The following is a 21757-nucleotide window of genomic DNA, read 5'->3' as shown; positions in this document are numbered from 1 at the left end:
TACCACTCCAAAAAATGTTTAAATTCCATATCAAAGTAGACTTCAAAAATGTGTAAAACCAATTTTTTAGGGAATGCGATAAAGCTGTTAGTTAAACCAACTTAACACAATGCTGGTGGTCACAACTACATAAGACTATTTTTCTTAAAGATTTTATTTATTTATTTGACAGAGCGCACAAGCAGGCAGAGCGGCAGACAGAGGGACAGGGAGAAGCAGGCTCCCCGCTGAGCAGGGAGCCCGACGTGGGGCTCCATCCCAGGACCCCCGGTTCATGACCTGAGCCGAAGGCAGACGCTTAACCAACTGAGCCACCCAGGCGCCCCCTACATAAGACTATTACATAAGGCATTTGTTTGTAACACAGAAGAGCAGTTGGTCGCCCTAACTCACCCTCAAAAATTAACATTCAACCAATTAATGGGAGTGATTTCACTTAATAGAACTTAATATAGAAAAATATATTAAAAACTTAAATAAGAAATATAAACAAGAACTCAATATAGAATGCTTTTTTTTTTTAAACAGATGTATAGTATTTGTCACATGAATATAAAAAATACCATTTGGACCTCTTTCAAATGGCCTGACACTTCCAACTAGCGATATTTTCAGTTTCTTTTAAAATGCTGCTTACAGGGGCACCTGGGTGGCACAGTTGGTTAAGCATCCGACTCTTGATTTTGGCAAGGGTCATGATCACAGGGTCATGAGATCGAGCCCTGCACTGCGCTCTGTGCTGGGTGTGGAGCCTCCTTAAGATACTCTCTCTTTCCCCTCCCTCTGCCCCTCCATTCCCGGCTCCTGCTCTCTCTCAAAAGAAGAAAATGTTGCTCATAGACAAAAAAGATTCTTGAAACTAAAATGGCTTTAGGAAACTTACCAATGTCATAAGCCATAAAATCCGAAGAGAAGCATTTGGCACCATGGCTCATGGATGTGTCATTGTGCGTGTTTCCTCCAAACACCAGCATGGTTCCACTCACTATCACAGCTGTGTGTAAGTAACGGAAAAATCGGCTGTCCTTAAGAATGGTCCTTTTGAGTTTATTTAAAGATAATAAATACAAGGTTAGTTTTTTAGAATATTTATCATCTATCTGCTAATGCAAACACAACCATTTTCTTAACTTCAGATCCAAATGTGCAAATACTTCTAGATTTTTCCCTATATATAAATAACTTTCTCAACAATAAATAAATACGTAAAATCTTAAGGCCTGTGAGAATTTTGACAAAACATATTAAAAGTCTTAAAACTGTTCCTACCTCATATGACCCTGTACTTCGTTTCTGGGTAGAAATCACATCAAATACAGACAAAAGCTTATAATACAATGCTTTAATAATAAGACAACAACTAGAAACCAGAACTTCTAACTGCCCCAGCTCAGTACGCCCACATGACAGAGTATTTACCCAGCCACTAAAAATGACAGACAGAATGTAAAAGGGTATCCCAGAGCATGGTCTCAAATATGTAAGGAAATACAAAAAGAAAGAAGAGAAATCATTGCTTTATATAATGACATTATTTCATAACTCAAATTTGTTTTACATTTATTAAAATTATCACACTTTATATATAGTTCAGTTTATAGCAGAGGGAGGAGAGTTCTAATTCAGGTCCTGAGACCACCTCTGTTTGAGGATTTCATGCCAGTAACTAACCCCAATGATGACACTTTAGTCATCAAGAAAAGGTTAAAAAATGGGTATGTTTTACTTAATTACAGCAATGTGCATACATTACAGCTTTGTAGAACAATTTATTCCTCAGGGTTTTGAAGAGCTAAAATTTTATAGAGGTACTGAGTTTATGAAAATTGAAAAAATAGTCAAAAAATATCAAGCATTTTCTAATCAATCTACTACAAAATTACAGAATAAGGCTACAAAATGAATACTAGCTACATTATTACCTTCTGCTTCTTTCCCAATTTCTCTACCAACAATGCTGAAGAGAATTACCTGTTAGGCCTGAAAACAAAAATATGGCCCAATATTTTCCTGACAATTGCTAGAATTCACACCTTAGAGTAAAAGCTCAAGAAAAAGCACCCACCACATCTGGGTGTCCACATCGTATCTGTAGAGATCATCTGCGAGCCGGTATTTATTGGCGCTGAAAGCCTTGTAGCCCCCATGAACATACAGGGCGTTGGTCCTGTGGTCATAGACACTGCTATGACCATAGCCCCCTTGGACAAGGGCACCGTTAGTTTGTAATATACTCCATGTGTTCTTAGCTGGAAGAGGAAAACAGTTAAAAGCAAATATTGCAGGCTCCTCCTAATACTTAAAATGACCAATTGGTTTAAAATAAGAGATTTCAGGAGGCTTGATACGTATAAATTTCTTTTATCTTTTTATTTTTAAAAGAAGGCCATCTAAAACTTGTAACAAAGCCAGGTGGCCAAACATCAATCTGTTAAAACGTTCTGACGTTCTACTATACCATGTAGGAAAATAATTACATTAAATTTAAAAGACTCAGATTTCCCTCAATTGAACACTTAATACCCCGAGACCTTCAGTGACCAATACACAGATGTACTTTATGGACCTACTTTCTCAAACTATCAATTAGAGGTGGTGCTCCCATACCACCACAACAGATATAATAAAATTTAACCAACGGAAATATCACACATTAAGGGGAAATCACAGTCCATTAAACCAATCTCTAAAGGGTCGTCTAAACTTTTTTCTTCAGAGTATCTGTTGTTCCAAATCATTTTTATTTATTTATTTTTTTTTAAAAGATTTTATTTATTTATTTGACCAAGAGAGACACAGCGAGAGAGGGAACACAAGCACGGGAAGCGGGAGAGGGAGAAGCAGGCTTCCCTCGGAGCAGGGAGCCCGATGTTGGGGCTCGATCCCAGGACCCTGGGATCATGACCTGAGCCGAAGGCTTAACGACTGAACCACCCAGGTGCCCCTATTTATTTATTTTCAACACCAAAAGCATTTAGTGTCGTCCTTAGCTCCTCACCAAATTGATGGTAACAAATATATACTACATAGCAGCAGCAATCATCTGAATTTCACTGGTAACACATCAACATTAACCGCATTTCAAGATAAAGTACTGGGGTCAAGGTTAGGTGGAATCTTGTTAAACAGCCATAATAATAAGGGTAAAGGTTTTAAATTTGACATTCAAAAAGGATCCACTAGAAAAAATACACCTACCCAAGTCATATTCCTGTACATTGCTTATATATCCATAGAGAGGGCAATGACCAAAGATGACCAGCATGACCACTCGGCCAGTTTTCAATGTGACAATGTGCGCCGAGTGCCCGACCACTGCATACTGCTCCTTGGCTTTAGGGGTCAACAATACCCATGACTCGTTATGAATATGGAACACTCTCAATTCATTGGTCACATTCCCTGTTGAATCAATTTTTCCTCCATACATGTAAATTTTATCCTAGGGAAAAAAATGCAAACAAAATTCTAAAAAAATCAAAAGCATCAAACTTGAGAAAGAGAAGTTCAAAACCTCGATGTTATTCTTAGCTTAAGAAGTGCTAGTGAAATACACCTTTTAGTGAATTATTAGGAAAAGAATGAAAGGAACAACATAAAATAAAACATCATATTCTGTATCTCCAACACTTTGCCACTGTTCTTGGACTTCCTCATATGAGATGTCTCACGGTATAAAATGGCTTGGAAAAATAAAGTTGAAGAGTTCCCTCATCCTCCCGTAAACCACAAAAACAAGGAAATGAAAGTGATTATTCAGTTATATTGCAATGTGGCTATTCTTGGCTAAACTTGCTAATTAACATAAAAGCTGATTTACACAGTATTAATTTTTAACCATTTAGTACTACAATCATAATATCCCAGTACAACTGAATCCATTAAAATCTCGCAGGTCAAACTGGTTTCAACTTTAATTTCCACTTACAACTTAGCCAACTGTATACACCCCCCCCAAAAAAACAGAAAGTTTCTCCCTAACTAAAACCCAAAACTGAAGTCAAAATTAGAGAGACAGAGAGTAGAATGGTGGTTGTCAGGGGCTGGAGGGGAGGAAGGATATGGGGAGTTACTGTTTCATAGGCATAGAGTTATATTTTTACAAAATGAAAAGAGTTACAGAGATGAATGGTAATGACAGTTGCCCATTATGAATGTATTTAATACCACTGAACTGTACACTTAAAAATGGTTAAGATAGTAAATTTTACGTTATGTGTTTTTTACCACAATAAAAAAGATTAGAGACAAAACCCCAACACTACGTACCTTTTCAACTACATAATATAATAAGGCATGTGTGGAAGACTGGAGTTTCTAGCTTGGTACAGAAGGGAGACACTTTACCTTGTATAATGCTAAAGAATGGCCGTATCTGACAACCACACTGTTCACGGAACGGTTCAGGGTAAGCCACTCCCTAGAAGCAAGGTCATACCTACAAAACGAACAGATCATATTTTCACCCAAATGACAAAGCAGAGTATCTTATATTCTTCTATTTGATATCATGCAGTTTGGAGATGCTCACTGAACAAGCAATGCAATGAGGCAGCTCTGCAAACAAACAAACTTAACAGCTGGGTCCATGGGGCATATCAGAACTTGGGAAGGGGGGCTGGGCTGCACAACCCTGGGACGAGGAAAAAAAAAATCTACTGGAAGTTTCTATGCTTCCTGAAAACCTTTTCTACATACAGTCTTAATCACTTGCAAGTTGTGTTATACTGAAGGGACATTTACTGCCATAACTTCTCCTTCATTTAGTCATTTGAAATTGAAGACAGGTACTGAAAAAGGAATGATGATTAAGTAAAAGAAAACTCCTAACTTTTCCTTTTCTTTACCTAATTGATTTTTTTAAAGTCATATGTTCAAGAAAGCTAGAATATCATTTGGCATTTCAATTATACAATGAATTCACTTAAAGACTTTTAAAATACGAACATTTAGTAAACATCATTCCAGACATTTTTCGATGCATATATACAAACAGAAGAATACACTGACAATATATATTTATACAAAGGGGATCATGCTATAGATACTTTTAATAGTGTTAATTTGTATATAATTTAATAGAAAAAAGAAATCAAAGGGAAACCAATGCTACTGTTCTACTTTAAATAAATGTTATTTTCTATAAGTTTTCCTGAATAATCCAAGTTTTATATGATGAAAAACATTATTATGTAATGTTTTAAGAAGATGTAAGAAAGTTTTATCGACATAAAAAGCAAAAAAGGATACAAATAAATGTCCATCAATAGAAAATGGATTAATAAATTGTAGTATATCTGTATAATAGAATTATACAGTGAAAAATACACTCAATACATTCTCAACATAAATCTCAAAACAATGTTAAGCTAAAAAATCAAACTGCAGAATACTGTTTCTGTAATGACTGAAAACAGAAAATTTATTAATTCTAATATATGTTCATATATATTAAAAGTGTAAAGATACGTATGTGAACAAACGACACCACAAAATCAGGATATTGGTTATCTTTGAGACTGGGGAGGAGGCATGCAGGGGTTTTTAATTATATTAGCAATGTCTTATTTCCTAACCTAGGTGGTGTATGCATTAATATTCATTATTCTTCTCTAAACCTTTCCTTTTGTCTTAAATATTTTACACATGATCTAAAACAAAATGGTGACATTTACTGAATATGAATACTACATTAATACCAGCTATTATTTTATGTATTATTTGAATATTCCACATTTTTAAAAACACATGAAAAATTATTTAGAAGTTGGATTCACTTTAGTTTTTTAAGTTACATACAAAATTAATTTTAGACAGAATCCACTAACTTCCTGCCTTGAAAGTTGAAAACCTTAGCACACACATTTCCTCCCATTTCTTCTCCCAATTTTTGTTATGTAATTTTTACACTGTCCAGGTCTGCAATACATTCCACTCTATAACTGTGATTCCATAATTCTTTAGTACGGGACCTCTTTTTTAGCTGAAGCAATCTCCTCACCATCCTCTTACTACAACTTCTCCTTGAGTCTTTACTTCTTAATTGGCTGGATTTTGCTGCTGAGTGGTTATTTTCTTGTGGAGCTCATAAATGGCTCCTTTCCCTAAATTCTCTGGTGTTTAAGAATATCTGCTTGCTAGCTTTACAGCTGAATGACATTTTGGCTGGGTATAATATCTTGGGCCATCCTTTCTTGCCTTCAGAACTTTGCAGATGCTGCTCCCCTGAATAATACGGATAGTGAATGCTACGATGGAGAAGCCCAAAGCCAGTCTGATTTTTCCTGTTTTTATGTGGTTTGCTTTTCTGTTTGGAAGCCTGAAGAACTCTCAGTCACTCTCATTTTCTCTCCTCCTCCCTTTCTCTCCCTCCTTTCTTCTTTCTCTCTCACTAATTTTTAAAGTCACAATATTATATTTTACTTAGGTAGAAATAACTAAAATCCAAACAGGGTAACGTCTTTACAAAATGGACTACGTACCACTGCAATACTTTTATGGAGCTCTGGCTGCAGAAGGTCTTTCCTGAGGACTAGCATGGCTTCTGAAAACACATAATACGCCTAATGTTCAAGCCAGAAGCCTGTCTCTCTAAGCTCAAAAGAGAGGAAAGGGGGAGCCCAAATCTCTAGATGATTTAATCCCCTTCTCTTTCAAGTGACATGGAGGGTGCTCAATCTGTATCTTAATGCATTTTGCTCCTCCTAGTCAATGACAGGTCAGCTCTAGCTCAAGAGCTTGTCAGAGACACTAAGGCACTGGCAGGTCCCAATTAACTTGGCGCACATGAACTGCCAAAAGATCTTACATAACAGGTTGTGACTCTTTTTACGACCCAGAGAAGCAAATACAAGTTAAGAAAAATATTGAGGCAATAAAGCATAAGAAATTCCAAGTACTAAATAAATTCTTACGGGAGCTCAGTCCAAGATAATAGAATGTTGAACAACTAGTTCTAAGACCTGGACAAGCAGATAAGCAAAGACAAACTTCAGGAATTCAGAAACAGGTGTCTTCCAGCTCTGCAGCCATCTCTCTCACAAACTCCTCCTTGCTGGCTGGTCTCATGATGACCATCATGGCACAGGGTAGACGGTCCACCATGCACAGTGGCCTGGTATTCCAATCACAGTGTCTGACCATCCAAAGACCATGGCGAAGGCTCTGTGCAGATTGAACATGACCCCAGCCAGAAGAGGCACAGAACTCCCTGAGGCTTCCCACCCAAGAATTTGTCCTTTATCCTAAAAGTTCAATAACTTGATCAAATTAGGTCTTGTTGAACAGCTATATAATCTTCCTGGAACTTCTTGTGCAATTTCAATCTGTTTGTCCTATTTGTTAGGTTCCTTTCTTCAGTGGCAGCAACTATCTTTATATTGGATCTCCTGTCTTCCATGTGTCTTTGCTTTTCTAATTATTTCAACCTATATTCGTTGGAATGTCTATAAAGCTGTCAGTGACTCAATTTTCATTCCAGTTTTTTCTGTATGTAATTTATTTACATTTCCTTAGATGTGTAATCTTCCATTTCATCTCACTGTTATCATTTTCTTGTCTGTTTTTTTTTTAATTCAAATTCTCATTAGGTTGATGTGCAGCATCAAGCAGTTGGAAGAAATCTCCTTATTATTTTTCCTCTATGATCAGTTGTCAGCATTTACGTGCTGTTTTCTTCCTCTTTATTTTCCCATCATAGGATATTTGCGTTAGCTACAACGTCATTTCTCTCATCTTGCTTGTGGTTAGATATTGCTCTCCAGACATTTGCAAAGCGTGGGTGATTTCTTAATTCTTTTTCGCAGTATCTAAGACAACTTTACCCTTCCATCCTAGCTGTAGTGTGAGAGCTGATATTTTATGTTCTATCCACTGTTCTGAAGTCTGAGGACGTGCTGGGGCTCAGACAGGGGAGTATGCGTCTATTAGAATAAACCACCCAGACTCTGCTCTCCTCGGAAATTTTAAGTGTCCTGGGTCAAGGCATAGCCCAAATTAGAAGCAGCCCTGACTTTTGGGCAGAGACAGTCAGCCACCCAATCAATTTCCCCTCTTTCCACCCAGCCCTCCACAGCAATAATTTCTTCTACTCTTCAATTAAGAGAGTGAAATAACAATAATCCCCACTCAGTTTGCATCTTTCCAGATTTGGGGTTATCTGTAAGAGCTCTCAGAATCTCACTCATATGGTTTCTGTGAGGCAAAAAAAAGGGTCAGTTGTATGGTTTCTGTGAGTCTGTTTTAAAGTTTACTGGATTAGGTGATACTCCTTTCCTCATTTGGTTACCTGCTGCTCAATCTTTTTTTTTCTCTTTTAATTTTTTTTTAAGACAGAGAGAGAAAGAATCTGAGTGGGTTGGGGAGGGCAGGGAGAGGGAGTGAGAGAATCTTAAGCAGGCTCCACACTCAGCGCAGAGCCCAAGGTAAGGTTCGATCCCACAACCCTGAGATCATGACCTGAGCTGAAATCAAGAGTTGGATGCTTAACTGACTTGAGCCACCCAGGTGCCCCTTTACTTTTTCTTTTTAAACTTTTTTTTTTTTTTTTTTTTTTTGCTTAAAGGAAGGAAATTCAGTGATGAAGTTTCAACTAGAAATCTTAACCTAGGAGACCAAGACCATTTGTCTAAGAGGACTCTTGGGTGACATAAAATGGGGACTGCTTTTTAATGTAACTTAAAAGTTTTGGATTAACAGGGCTGTGGAAAAAATAGTAAGCTCAACTGCTGAAATACGCTTATGTAAGAGTATAAATGATGATAAAACTTATAATCTAAGTTTCAGAAATCCTTCTAAAAGGAGTCACTGTATTTTTACTTTCCATGAGTTAGTAAAAATTTATTTGAAACTATATTAATTTTCTACATGAAACACATAAAGCTGTAAAAATCATGTTTTGATCAAGTACAAGCAGAAAAAATTTTACAAACACATATGGCTCAGGAGGTATACCAGTTGCATAAAAGCAAGAGGTGACATTAATATTTCCAGGAACAAATATTTGTGAGGGAAGTAAATAATTCATTTACTCTCCTATTCACCTGATAAACACTTATTTGAGCACATTCAATGAGCTAAGCTCTGAGCTGAGTGAGCAAACAAGGTCTCTAACCTCAGAGAACATATAGTGGAAAAGGCAAAAAATAAGCAAATTCAACAAGGGGCACATACAGCATTAAAAATGATGTCCACTGCTCTAAAGGAAATGAGAACTATGAAAAAGAACAGGGAGAACCTGCCAGAACTGGATGATCGGGGAAGATCTCTTGTGGTACAGTTAACTGAGATCTAACAGGTGAGAAGAAAACAGGGTACAACAGCAGGAAGAGTCTGGACCAAAGGGAGGAGTGAGCACAAAGGCCTTTAGAGTAAGGATGCACCCAGAGAGTTTTAGGTAAAGCTAGAAGGCTGAGGAGGCAGGAAAGGAACAAGTTGAGTCTGGGAAGGTAAGCAGAGTCAGATCAGGTAGGCCCATTAGGTCCAACGGGAAAAGCCAATGATGAGTTTTAAGAAGATAGTAAATGATAGACTTACACTTTAAAAAAATCATCCCAGTTGATATTCAAAAAATGGATTAAGAGGAATGCATGGAGGGGCACCTGGGTGGCTCAGCTGAGCGTCTGCCTTCCGCTCAGCTCATGATCCCAGGGTCCTGGGATCGAGCCCCGCATCGGGATCCCTGCTCGGTGGGGAGCCTGCTTCTCCCTCTCCTGTTCCCCCTGCTAGTGTGCTCCTCTCTCTCTCTCTAATAAATAAATAAAATCTTAAAAAAAAAAAAAAAAGAGGAATGCATGGAAACATACAGATTGCTAGGAATCTACTGCTGAAGTCTAGGTGAGCAATAATGGCAGGCTGGTCAGAGAGAAAAGAATGAATATGACATGTATTTGGTGGACTTGATGAGATTAGCATATGAGGAGGTGAAGGAGAGGATCAAAATACCTCCCAAATTTTTTGCTTTGAGAGAGGATGATGCCAAATACAAGCGTAAAAATCAGAGAAATGGTAGAATACTTGACTCTCATAATATCTAAATGATAGTGGAAGGGACAATCACTTTCACACCTTTAATTTTACCTTACTTCTCAGGGTGGTGGCACGAAAAGTGGTTACAGTGGGGGTAGATTTTAAAGGTAGAGCTAACAAGACCTGCTGACATACTGTAGCAGACAGCCACTGGGGTGGTGGTCTTCATGATCTCCCTTTCTGGGTATTCATACCCATGTAGAATACCCTCCCAAGTGTGAGCAGGATCTATGACTTGCTACTTACCAACAGAACATGGCAAAGATGATGAGATGTCATTTCCACGACATCTGTCCTGCCAGGAGACCCAATCTAAAGAGAGACTCTCCTTGTGACCTAATGAAGCAAGCAGCCACACTAGGGAAGTCAAAGTGATAAGGAACTGTGGGCGGCCTCCAGAAGTTGAGGGCAGCCTCCACTTGGACAGCCAGCAAGAAGCTGAGGCCCTCAGTCCTAAACCACAAGGAAATGGATTCTGTCAACAACTCTAGTGAGCTTGGAAGTGGACTCTTTCCCAGTTGAACCTCTAGATGAGAACACAGGCCAGGTGACACCCTGACTGAAGAGCACCCAGTTAAGATATGCCCAGACTCCTGACCAGCAGAAACTATGAGGTAATAAATATGTTCTGTTTTAAGCTGCTACGTTTGTGGTCATTTGTTATGCAGCAAGGGATAGCTAATTTACACAATGAAATGGGGAGTGAAAAAACAGGAAGTCAAGGATGGCTCCAAATGTTGGGATTAAGCAAAAAGAAGTATGAAATAGTCATTAACTGAGATAGGGACATCTGGGGCAAGACCTGGCCTGGAGGAAAGATCAGTTTTGGACACATACAGTTTAAGATACCTCTTAGACAGCCAAAAGATTGAGATGTAAAATAAAGAGGTGGCGATATGGGTCCAGGTGAAAAGTCTAGGATGCAGACATAAATCTGGGGGTCATCAACATAAAGACCAAGATATTACATGAGATCACCAGGAGAGTGAATATATACTCTCACAGAAGAGGACCAAGAGCTGAGCCCTGGAGCACATCATCATTCAGAAGTCAGTCAGCTGAAGAGGAACCAGCCAAAGAGGCTGAGAAAGAATAAGCAGTTGGAACAAATACCAAGAGAATATAGAATCCTGGGAGCCAACTGAAGAAAGTGTTTAAAAGTGGAGTGGGGGGGCACCTGGGTGGCTCAGTCTGTTGAGCTTCCAACTCTTGATTTCAGCTCAGGACATGATCTCAGGTTCCTGGGATCAAGCCCTGCCTGAAGCTCTGTGTTCGACAAGAAGTCTGCTTAGGGATCCTCTCCCTCTCCCTCCCCCTCAACTTGTGTGTGCACTCAAGCATGCACGCGCTCTCTCAAATGAATGAATAAATCTTTAAAAAAAAAAAAAAGGAAGGAGGGACTAGTTATATCAAATGTTGGTGAAAAATCAAGTAAGATGAGGACCAAGAATTGAAAATTTAAAGTTCAGCTCCTTGGTCACGTTAGCCACATTTCAAGCTCAATGACCATACATGGCTAGTGACATGACAGCACCCCACTGGACAGTGATGATGTACAGAAACAGAAGACGGGATAAATGAGCATAGATGTAGGTAATAGCTAAATATGGTGGTGGGAGCTTGTGGAAATCCTCTTTGGATAACCGTTACCTTTCAAAATAGAAACAGGAAGCAAGGCCAATAGCTGAGAATGAAAACAGGAGAAAATGTGGTGGAAATTTGAAAACTGAAAAGAAATATGGCAGCTGAGCAGGAGAATGAGAGCAAGACTGAGACAAAACCAATGGATTGTGAAACCCTGTGGGAGCCAAGGATTGCTGGAGGTCACCCAACTTCTTGCATGTACATGCATGTCTTCTGCCAAATTTGGGCAATTCTCAGCCATTATTTCTTCAAATACTTTTTCAGACACTCTCTCAGCTCCTCTCTTTCTAGGACTCCTCCGGTGACAGAAATGTTAAGATTTTTTTTGTTATGGTCCACAGGTCTCTTAGGTCCTGTTCATTTTTTAAAATATTCCATTTTCTCACTGGTTCAGATTGAGGGATTTCTATTGTTCTATCTTCAAGTTCACTGACTTTTTCCTCTGTCCTCTCCATTCTGCTGTTGACCCTGTCCACTGAGATTTTTGTTTTGGTTACTGTATTTTTCAGTTCTAAAATTTCCATTTGATTCTTCCTTCTATCTTCTATTTCTTTGATGAGGCTCCATTATTCATTTGTTTCAAGTGTGTCTATAATTGCACACTGAGGCATTTTTATAATGGCTGCTTTAAAATCTTGTCAGATAATTCTAATATCTATGTCATCCTGCTGTTAGCATCTCAACTGCCTTTTTTCATTCAAGTTAAGATTTTCCTGGCTCTTCACATGAGAAATGATTTTCAATTGAAATCTGAACATTTTGGGTTTCATGGCATGAGACTCCGGATCTTATTTAAATCTACTGTTATAGCAGCCCTCCTCTGACACCCCAGTAGGGAAGAGGGAAGGCCAACTCATTACTGCTGTTACTCCCAGGTGGGGTAGAATCCAGGCTCCCCACGGGGTCTCCACTGACATCACAAGGGTGGGGGAAACCTCATTCCTGCCTGGTGAAGAAAGTCCCAGTTCCCTAACTGGCCTTCAGAGATTAAGACTGTAAGCAAGTAACATGCAAAAACAAAAACCAAAAGGCTAAATATTATACTAGGTTACACAAAAATCAGACTGCTGAGAAAGTCCCAGCTCCCTAATTGGTCTTTTCTAACACTGGCAGTTGGGGGATGGTTGGAGCACCTCACTAGATCCTGGCAAGAGTGAAAATCTAGCCTCTACACTCAGACTTTGCTGACAGGAGTGAGGGTGGGGCCAGTTCTTTCTGTAGTGTTTGGCTGTAGTAAAGCAGTTATTTGTGTCTAAAAGTTTTCTGTCTTGCTAAGCTGCCCCTCTCCTAGTCCTTAGGCTAGAGAGAATAGGTGGGCTTATTCATGGGGCTTTTTCGGCTTGTGCCTATTGGCATTTCCAGATTGTTGCTTTTTCCAGCAACAAATCTGAGATATATGAGACAAAAAGAAGACCCCTGGAATTTACCATTACCTCATTCCTTAAGTCCCGAGGTCCCTAGCCAGACTGCCTTCTCTCTACCTTTTAAGAGTTTTCTCATGTTTGCATTATATATAATGTCCAGGATTTTTAACTGTACTTACCATAAAGAATAGGGGAAAAGTGACCTTCATTTCTTTGTGATTTTTAATAATTTCCTTTTTCATATTCTATTACTAAAGGAGAATTGGGGCACCTGGGTAGCTTAGTCAGTTAAGTATCTGACTCTTGGTTTCAGCTCAGGTCATGATCTTGCGGTCGTGAGACTGAGCCCCACATCAGGCTCCCCACTCAGTGAGGAGTCTGCTTCTCTCCCTCTCCCCCTGCCCCCCTGCTCCTGTGTTTGTGTGCACCCGCACTCTCTCTCTAGAATAAAGAAATAAATCTTTAAAAAAAATAAAGGAGTATCTTATTTACTTTGTGTTCCTCGGTTTGTCTTCAATTCTGAAATTATTTTAAAATTCTTTCCTAACTTCTACCATCTCATTTCTGGATTTTTCTACCTCTGATTCTATTGTTCTTTCATGTCTTGCATCATTTTCTTCCTGTATTTTAGCTTGTTTGGGAATAGTAAGTTCTCACTTTCATCAGTTTTGTGAGTATATTTTTCTATTATGCTTTCACGTACAAAGGGGGGTTATTCTACCAGGTGCTCTCTTTCTTCTTTCTATGTTACTTTAACTTTTAATTTTCTATGTTATTAAAACTTGATGCTTTTCTGTTGCTCAGTTTTACGTAAAACTACTTTTTCCTGAACTTGCACAGGAGAGGCCTGGGTTAGGACCATCGTCCTAATTTCTCAGCTCTCTAGCTCACTCTTCTGTTGTCAACAGTGCAGTGTTCAAAACACAGCAGCTTACTTGTTGAGATATCTGGCTCTGTTCCCCTCCCTGACTGTTATCTGGACACTCTTTTAACTTCTCCTCTAAGGTCCCTATCCTCTTCAATCTGAATTCTATTCCCAGCAGTTTCTCCCTAGTGTGGAACTTTCTCTTGTGAAGAGACTGGCTAGTTCATTTTGAGAGCTAAAAAGGCACAAACTGCTCTAACCCCTTCAGATCTTGCTACAGATACCTTGTGCTTACCCCCTACCAGAATACACAAATCTTTCCAATTCTGGCTGCCGTTCTCAAAGTAGCTTCTTCTAGGTATGCTGGAGCCTGTCAGCTGACCACTTACTCTACTTTGCTTACTCCTGCTCAGATGCCAACACCACACAGGTTTTGCATCTGTCAATTGTTAGCACCACCCATCTGTGTAGACACCTTCCGAGCAAGTTTTGTTTCGTTACCCATGTGCTTTTTCATTTTGCTATCCTAGTTGTCTATGTGCTTTAATGACTATTTCAGGGATTCAGAAACTATGCCATTGCTGCCATAGTTTCTGAATCCCTTAAAGAACAGATGCTGGTTTTTGACAATCTTCATTAATAAAAAATGCCTAGAAAAAATTTCCAGGGCACAAAATCAGCATGAGTGTGTGTTCATAAATTTCTCCTAAAATCAATCTTCGTAAGTAAATTCATGACTCCACTGTGATACCATATAGTCTCCCTTTAAGATAAGCAACATAGGACCAGCAGACAGACCTTGAACTCTGCGTCAAGTATTAGACAATAGCATAATTTCCTCTAGCAAGCTATAAATTCAAACCATCTGATCTACAGAAATGCTAATCAAATTTATAGGTAAAGTAACCCCCAATTTATATACAGTCTAAAGCAAAATATAAGAGATGGTATCTAGAAAAGATGAATTCTTGCTTATTATAACAATGCATTCTTTGTGGCTCCCAACTTCAAAAACTAAGAATATGTCCAAAAAATTCTGGAACACTACTACTAAAATATTAACAGGGATCTTCCTCAGGTAATAGAATTACTGATGATTTCTTTTCACTTATCTCTACTTCATAAATTTTCAAAATGGAAAACTAGTAAGCTTCTTGCAAAAACGTTTAAAACAACTTACGCTAGAACCATGTTGTAATCTGAGTGGTTGAACATATATCCTCCAACAATCCACATTATATTTCCATTGACCACAGCTTTGTGAGAGGCTCTGGGGAGCTTTAGGTTTGAATATTCCTCTCGAGTCCAAAATGACTGGTTAGCTGGTACAGGAATTGAACATCCAGGACCTAATAAAACAGAATAAATTAGCTTCACAAAATGCAGCTTTAAAATTACTGCATTTCAAGTTTTAATCATATAAATATAACAAATATCTAAAGAATACTTAGTCTTTCCTTTAGCATCTAAATATCAGACAAAACCCTTTAATTCATGCTTTCAATTCACTCAAAGCTGGTGACCAAGAGTCATCTCCAGTAAAATTCAAAATCACATACTTTCTCATGATGACGTGACCATATCCAGGTTAGGATTTTTTAGTAATGAAATACTTGCTTAAGCAGCTCTCAGAGGAAAGAGTAGACAAAGAAATTATTAATTCAAATGAAAAACTTTAGGGTTAAAATGTAAGGACTAGCCCCAGGAGTAATAATACAACCCATCCCATTCCTGGAAAATGAAGAAACTCCATTCTTGGGGGGTGTGGCTCCACTGCAACCTGTGCCCAGAGGTAGGTCCTCAAACACTTCAATTACTTAACTCGTTGACGTCAGCCAAAGCACACAAATGAAAGCATTTAAACAAGCACATTTCCTTTCAAAATAAAAGTACTCTGAAGAAAAGGGTAAATGTATAAAGAAAATTACTAAATCAGTAACAGGTATTATCACACAACCCTTAAAGAATTTGCTAAAGTTTCTCTGATAACCTCTCTATCTGCAGATAATTCCACTCGCTGTTTTAGGATTCTATTGTATAATCGACCCCAATTTTTTCCGAATTTATTGAAAGTTTCTGAGAGATACTATCATTGTTAGTTCTCGTCCCACCTCCTAGGCTTGGTTCTCTGCTATGTTTTGTTGAGGCTGAGACCAAGTCCTCCAATTTTCATGAATGAATTGCAAAGAATATCAAACCCCTCCACAATTCTAAAGAGACCACAACCACACATCTATGAAATGGAAAGATTTTTAAGAATCTGAACAAGGAGACGCAAAAACTTCAATGCTACCTGATATCTGATTAACATAAGTGGTACATATGCAAGGAATGAAGTCAATGTACAATTTACTCAACTAGGAAGATGCTGTAAATTGAAGAAAAACAAAGATAAAAGAAGCTCCTACCCTGCCACTCGGGGAAGCAGGAGCATCCTCTGACATCACTCGAATTGCAAACGCCTCGATCAGGAAAACCACAGTAATGGACACAGTGAGGAATGTCGCATGCTTCCCCTTTCCAGTTTTCCGAACACTCACACTGGACAGTGTTGCTGCTATTACTGCTCTTACATTCTCCTCGGCCTGAGCAGTTGTTCGGACACATGTCAAAACTATAAAAACAGTGGCAGAGAATGAAATCAACACAAAGCAACACTTCAATTAATTTAGCAGAACTTTCACCTACACAAGGTTTAAGACTCTCACTGGCTTTCCAGTTCATTCACAAGCATAATGGCAGTACTTACCAGTTGGCCTAAATGGGATCACTCAACACTGCATAGGCAGGTAATGAAATCAAATCCAACCCTGCTGGATTCTCATAAGGGAAGACAAGTTAAAAAACTTAAAGGGAGAAGAAATTCTTGCAAAATGTCCAGGCTTAGCTTCTCAAGGGTGGGATGACTATGCTGTTCTTGGTGGCCCCACCAGTGATGAGCATTAGAAAACTGTCAGATGAGGAGCATCTGGGTGGCTCAGTCGGTTAAGCATCTGCATTCGGCTCAGGTTGTGATCTCAGGGTCCTGGGATTTCACCCCATGTCGGGCTCCCTGTTCAGTGGGGAGTCTGCTTCTCCCTCTCCCTCTGCCCCTCCCCCTGCTCATGCTCACTTGCTCTCTCTCTCTCTCTCTCAAATAAATAAAAATTAAAAGAAAAAAGAAAAAAAGAAAATTGTCAAATGCAAGCTTGCAAGTTTGGAGGAAGAGGATAATACAAAGTGCTAACAATATATCACCCATCCTGGGGCACCTGGGTGGCTCAGATGGTTAAGCGTCTGCCTTCGGCTCAGGTCATGATCCCAGGGTCCTGGGATCGAGCCCCGCATCGGGCTCCCTGCCCAGCGGGGGGCCTGCTTCTCCCCTTCCCTCTACTTCTCCCCCTGCTCATATTCTCTCTCTCTCTCTGTATCTCTGTATCTTGAATGAATTAAAAAAAAAAAAACTTAAAAAAAATATATATATTACCCATCCTCATGGTGTGTATACCTCTGGACAGTCTCTGAAAGTTCAGAGAATTAAAGATTATTGCCCAGATTGGTGTATTTAAAATTCCTCAGTAAGTTTATCTACTCATGTCAGATGGAAGAAAAGGGAGGACCAGTTTAACTCAACAGTTTAACTATAATGTGTCGCATTATAACATGACTTAAGATACTGACAGCACTCTGAGAAGACATAATTCAGATTTTTAAAGGGGGGAACAATAACTGAACTATCAGGATACTTTTAAGAGTGTAGATGGTTTCTTCTAAGGCCTATGAAGAAAACTAAAAAGAAATTTTGTAGCAAAGCATGTCAAAAAATCAGGAATCAGTTATTAAAAACAAGCTAATTAATGTTCACACCTACACCCAAATATCAGTTTATGACACTATAAATATTTATATACAGTATTTTTATAATCTATGTAATTAGAATGTAAGAAATGTGTATACCTACTTTTCAAGCCCCAGTAAGCAGAATAAGTACACAAAGTATTTGGCTAAAAAAGCTGAATGACATTCTTATAGGCCTCTAAAAAGTGGTGTCTACTGTCTCTATAATAATACAAACACAGAAGAGAGGCTTCAATTTCATCTTTATTAAGAAAAAGGCCTTTGCAAGACAACAGTTTATAAAAACTAAAGTTTAAATCGCAGATTGGACTTGTTACGGTAAAATGGCTACAATAACCACACTTTGTTTTTATAAAAGGCCTAGAATAAAACTGTAGTAAAGCATTGCCATGATGTGCTCACCCTTATGCCTCACACCAAAAATATGTCAAATTATAATTTCCTACTGACACACTTATTAACCATATACGAGAGAATGGCAAACAAACAAAACTTAATGTTACTGAAAAAGGAAGAGGAGGCAGTAACCCTTAGCACCTTCTAAGCTGAAGGAGGGCAAATATCGCAACTTCCCCTGCCCCTCAACTTCTCCACTCCAGTGCCCTCAGGCATACGTTTATTTCATGTGCCAAAAATTAATTATGAGCACTCTTTAAAGTTACATAAAATCTCAAAACACAAAAATCATTTTTGAATCTCTGAAAAATGAAAGTGGCAGGTAATACATCAAAACATCTGCTTGTATGTCTAAATTGGAGTAATGAGAAAATTAGTCTTATATTAAAATGTGACTGGGAAGTAAGATGAAGAGCCAATTTGTGTGAAAATAAAATATAACTATTTTTTTCTTCTTTGAAAAGAAAATTTCGCAACACTGAAGTAGCTGTGGGTACTACTCTCAAGGGTCCCCCAGCTGAGGTCGGCCCAAAGCTAGGATTCAGTGCAACCTGAGGACACCTGGAAAATGATAACAATGTTTTACGTACGTCTTTCTGGACATTCTTCTGGGTATAAAGAACATCGTTTTATTTGGCTTTTCAAAGGGTCTAAAAGCCCCAAAATGGTTTAGGGCTCCTTTTTAAAGAACAGAGATCTTGTAACCAAGAAGCTAGTAAAATTTAGGATAACCTCAATATTCCTCCACTTAACAAATAAATACTAATTCTGGTCTCCAGAAGAGATCAAGGCCTCCCCTACACCAATCAGGGTAAGAATAACATGAATTTCAGGGTGCCTGGGTGGCTCAGTCGTTAAGCGTCTGCCTTCAGCTCAGGTCATGATCCCAGGGTCCTGGGATTGAGCCCCGCATCGGGCTCCCTGCTCTGCGGGAAGCCTGCTTCTCCCACTCCCCCTGCTTGTGTTCCCTCTCTCGCTGTGTCTCTCTCTGTCAAATAAACAAATAAAATCTTTAAAAATAAATTAAAAAAAAAAAAAAAAAAGAATAACATGCATTTCTTGGGAAGATAATGGCCATAGAGCTAGCAGAGCTTCCCAGGGATGGGGCAAAGGGCTTCCAGTGTCAAGGGGTACATGAATTGCCCTCTCTCTAGGGGTGCTCCATTCCTGGAGTTTCTCTTCTCCCCCAAGGCTGCTACGATGAGGGGCCTTGCAAGAGGGAAAACTGTGCCTAAGAACCTATAGGGAGGGGCGCCTGGGTGGCTCAGATGGTTGAGCGTCTGCCTTCGGCTCAGGTCATGATCTCCAGGTGCTGGGATCGAGCGTCCAGCTCTCAGCTCAGCGGGGAGCCTGCTTCTCCCTCTCCTTCTGCCTGTCCCCCTGCTTGTGCTCTCTGTCTCCATCTCAAATGAATAAATAAAATCTTAAAAAAAAAAAAAAAAAAAAGAATCTGTAGGGAGCCCAGAATGGGGCCTAGATGAATGGCTAGGGCAATGCTCCTCAGAGTATGGATCATGGACAGGCGGCAGCAGCATCATCTAGGAGCTTATCAGAAATTTGGATTCTCAGGCCCCAGCTCTGTCAAACTATGGTCTCTGGAGAAGGGCCAGGGATCCGTGTCTTAACAAGCCCCTCCAGGAGATCCCTGTGCATGTGAAGTTTGAAAAGTACCGGCCTAAACCTCTCCCTTCCCCTTCAGAGCTGAACTTCTTCCCAGAGTGTCCCACTCTCGATGCTGTGACTTTCTAACCTTCCATTCTGAACTATGCCCCTTGTAGGCCCCTGCCTCCACCCTCCCCAGCTAGGGTCACCTAGGGCACGCTCTGCTTACTCAACCTCATAGCTGTCAGTTCCCTCCTTAAGACTTTCTTTTCCAAGCTTCTATGACAACTCAGCCCCCTGGCATTCCTCTGCCCTTCAGCTGCCTCTATGGCCCCTGCCCTCACTGTGCACACGCCCCATAAGCTAGTCACTGTCCATGTACCAATGATTCCCAGAGGATATCCCTAGCCCTGACAGCTCTTCTGGGCCCTGGATCTGAATACCAGTATGTCCTGCTTAGACATCTCACATGTACCCAACCAGACTCATCAGTCTTTCCCCTCAACCAGCCTTTATGCCTGCCTGGCTCACTAAAAATCACCTTGCTAGTACTGTGATACGCTGCCCAGGCTGCCAAGTCACAAACCAAGGGCACCTGAAAAGCTAAATCAGCAAACCAAGCAAGACAGAGATGGCTCTAGATAGGCCTGAAAGAATCCGGAGACCCTGAGAAAACTGGCAGAAAAGGAATCCAGCATAAAGGTTATAGAGGGAGCTTACTGCTTCTGCCAGGAGTTGGCAAACTTATTCTGTAAAAAAACCAAATAGTATCTTAGGCTCTGTGGGCCACAGAAGCTCTTTATCAGAGACCTCTTGCTTAGGGCGCTTTATGGATTTAACTACTTATGAAAACAAACATTTCTTAAGAGGAAAAAAAGCAAAGACAAAAGTTAGCCTCTCTCCTGTCACGACAAATTCCCAAAGCTGTCTGGGTCTGTTTGTCTACATTTCCGTTGTAACCTCAACTAAGTCCTCATCAATGGGCCAACCACTGAGTACATGAAAACTACTAGGATCTGTTAAACTGCACTTAGCAAGAAACCCCAATGTCTTCATCCATTAGCAGAAAAATGCCCCTTTTCCGGGAGAAGCTCAAAAGCAGTTAAGACCTGGGTTGAAATTGTGGTCCCAGCCCTATGACAATGTATTTTACCACTTCCCACCAGTTTCCTCAATTATAGAACAAGTGAAAACACAGTGCCCGTACCTCACGGAGTTTTTAAAAGAACTTGAAATGAGAAAACCCATGCATACTGCTTACTGCAATGCCTGGCACACGGGCAGCCGTCAGTATATGGTAGTCATTCTTACTGTTAAAACAAATACAGTCTTGGAATAAAGTCACAAAGATTAGACTTGAATATCTTACTTGTAAGTGATATTAAATCCAGTCAAATTATAAGCAGCATCACTAAAAAAATGCAGCAGGGCATAACCTGATGTGGCAACGACCTCAGGGACAGTCTCGTTGCCATCTCTCTCGGGAACGATGAGACCGCTGAAACGAAAACACATTTCTTACAAAGGGAAGCATGGTCACCAGGCACGGCACATGGCAGCACACAAATTCAAAACTGGAGTTCATCCTTAGAATTTGAAAAAACACTTTCACGAAGAGGGGCAAATTCTTGTGATAAATGCATCGCGTCACCCAATTAGTTCTGGATCCAATTCTGAATCCTCTGAGGAACAGATCTGAATCTTTCGCTAGGCTCTCCTTCATCCTGGGTAATATTTCTAATGAGATTTGCACTCAAAGGCCCTATTCTTCTTCTTCTTCTTTTTTTTTTGTATATAAAACTATTTATGTTGCTTCTTCGAAAAACTGAGTAAACCTTCAAAATCACAGAAAGTAACAAACCTTATGAGTTGATGAATGCCAAATATAAACTACTGAAAAGCATGAAAAGTAAAAATATAAATAAATAAACTTGATAAACACCCACAATCCTAACACTTATCATTCTGATGTACTTTCTTTGCCTAATTGATACCATATAACATCTTATATTCTATTTTACAA

General features: G+C 39.5%; 1 protein-coding gene across 1 annotated transcript in view; it reads right to left on the bottom strand.

The window, feature by feature from the left end:
* The window catches only part of ATRN (attractin), a 163197-nt gene that overhangs the window by 86279 nt on the left and 55161 nt on the right, over positions 1-21757 (bottom strand). The window contains exons 4-10 of the mRNA XM_032420030.1: positions 21104-21232; positions 16308-16513; positions 15080-15248; positions 4348-4438; positions 3199-3442; positions 2066-2249; positions 884-1038 (exon numbers count right to left, since the gene is read on the bottom strand). Of these exons, the coding sequence (XP_032275921.1) occupies positions 884-1038; positions 2066-2249; positions 3199-3442; positions 4348-4438; positions 15080-15248; positions 16308-16513; positions 21104-21232 (1178 nt within the window). The remainder of the gene's footprint in view (positions 1-883; positions 1039-2065; positions 2250-3198; positions 3443-4347; positions 4439-15079; positions 15249-16307; positions 16514-21103; positions 21233-21757) is intronic.

The sequence above is a fragment of the Phoca vitulina genome, unplaced genomic scaffold, assembly GCF_004348235.1.
Source record: "Phoca vitulina isolate PV1807 unplaced genomic scaffold, GSC_HSeal_1.0 scaffold22, whole genome shotgun sequence".
NCBI classification, from domain to species: domain Eukaryota; kingdom Metazoa; phylum Chordata; class Mammalia; order Carnivora; family Phocidae; genus Phoca; species Phoca vitulina.
The sequence above is the reverse complement of the archived record's forward strand: the minus strand, read 5'-3'. Positions and strand labels throughout refer to the sequence as shown.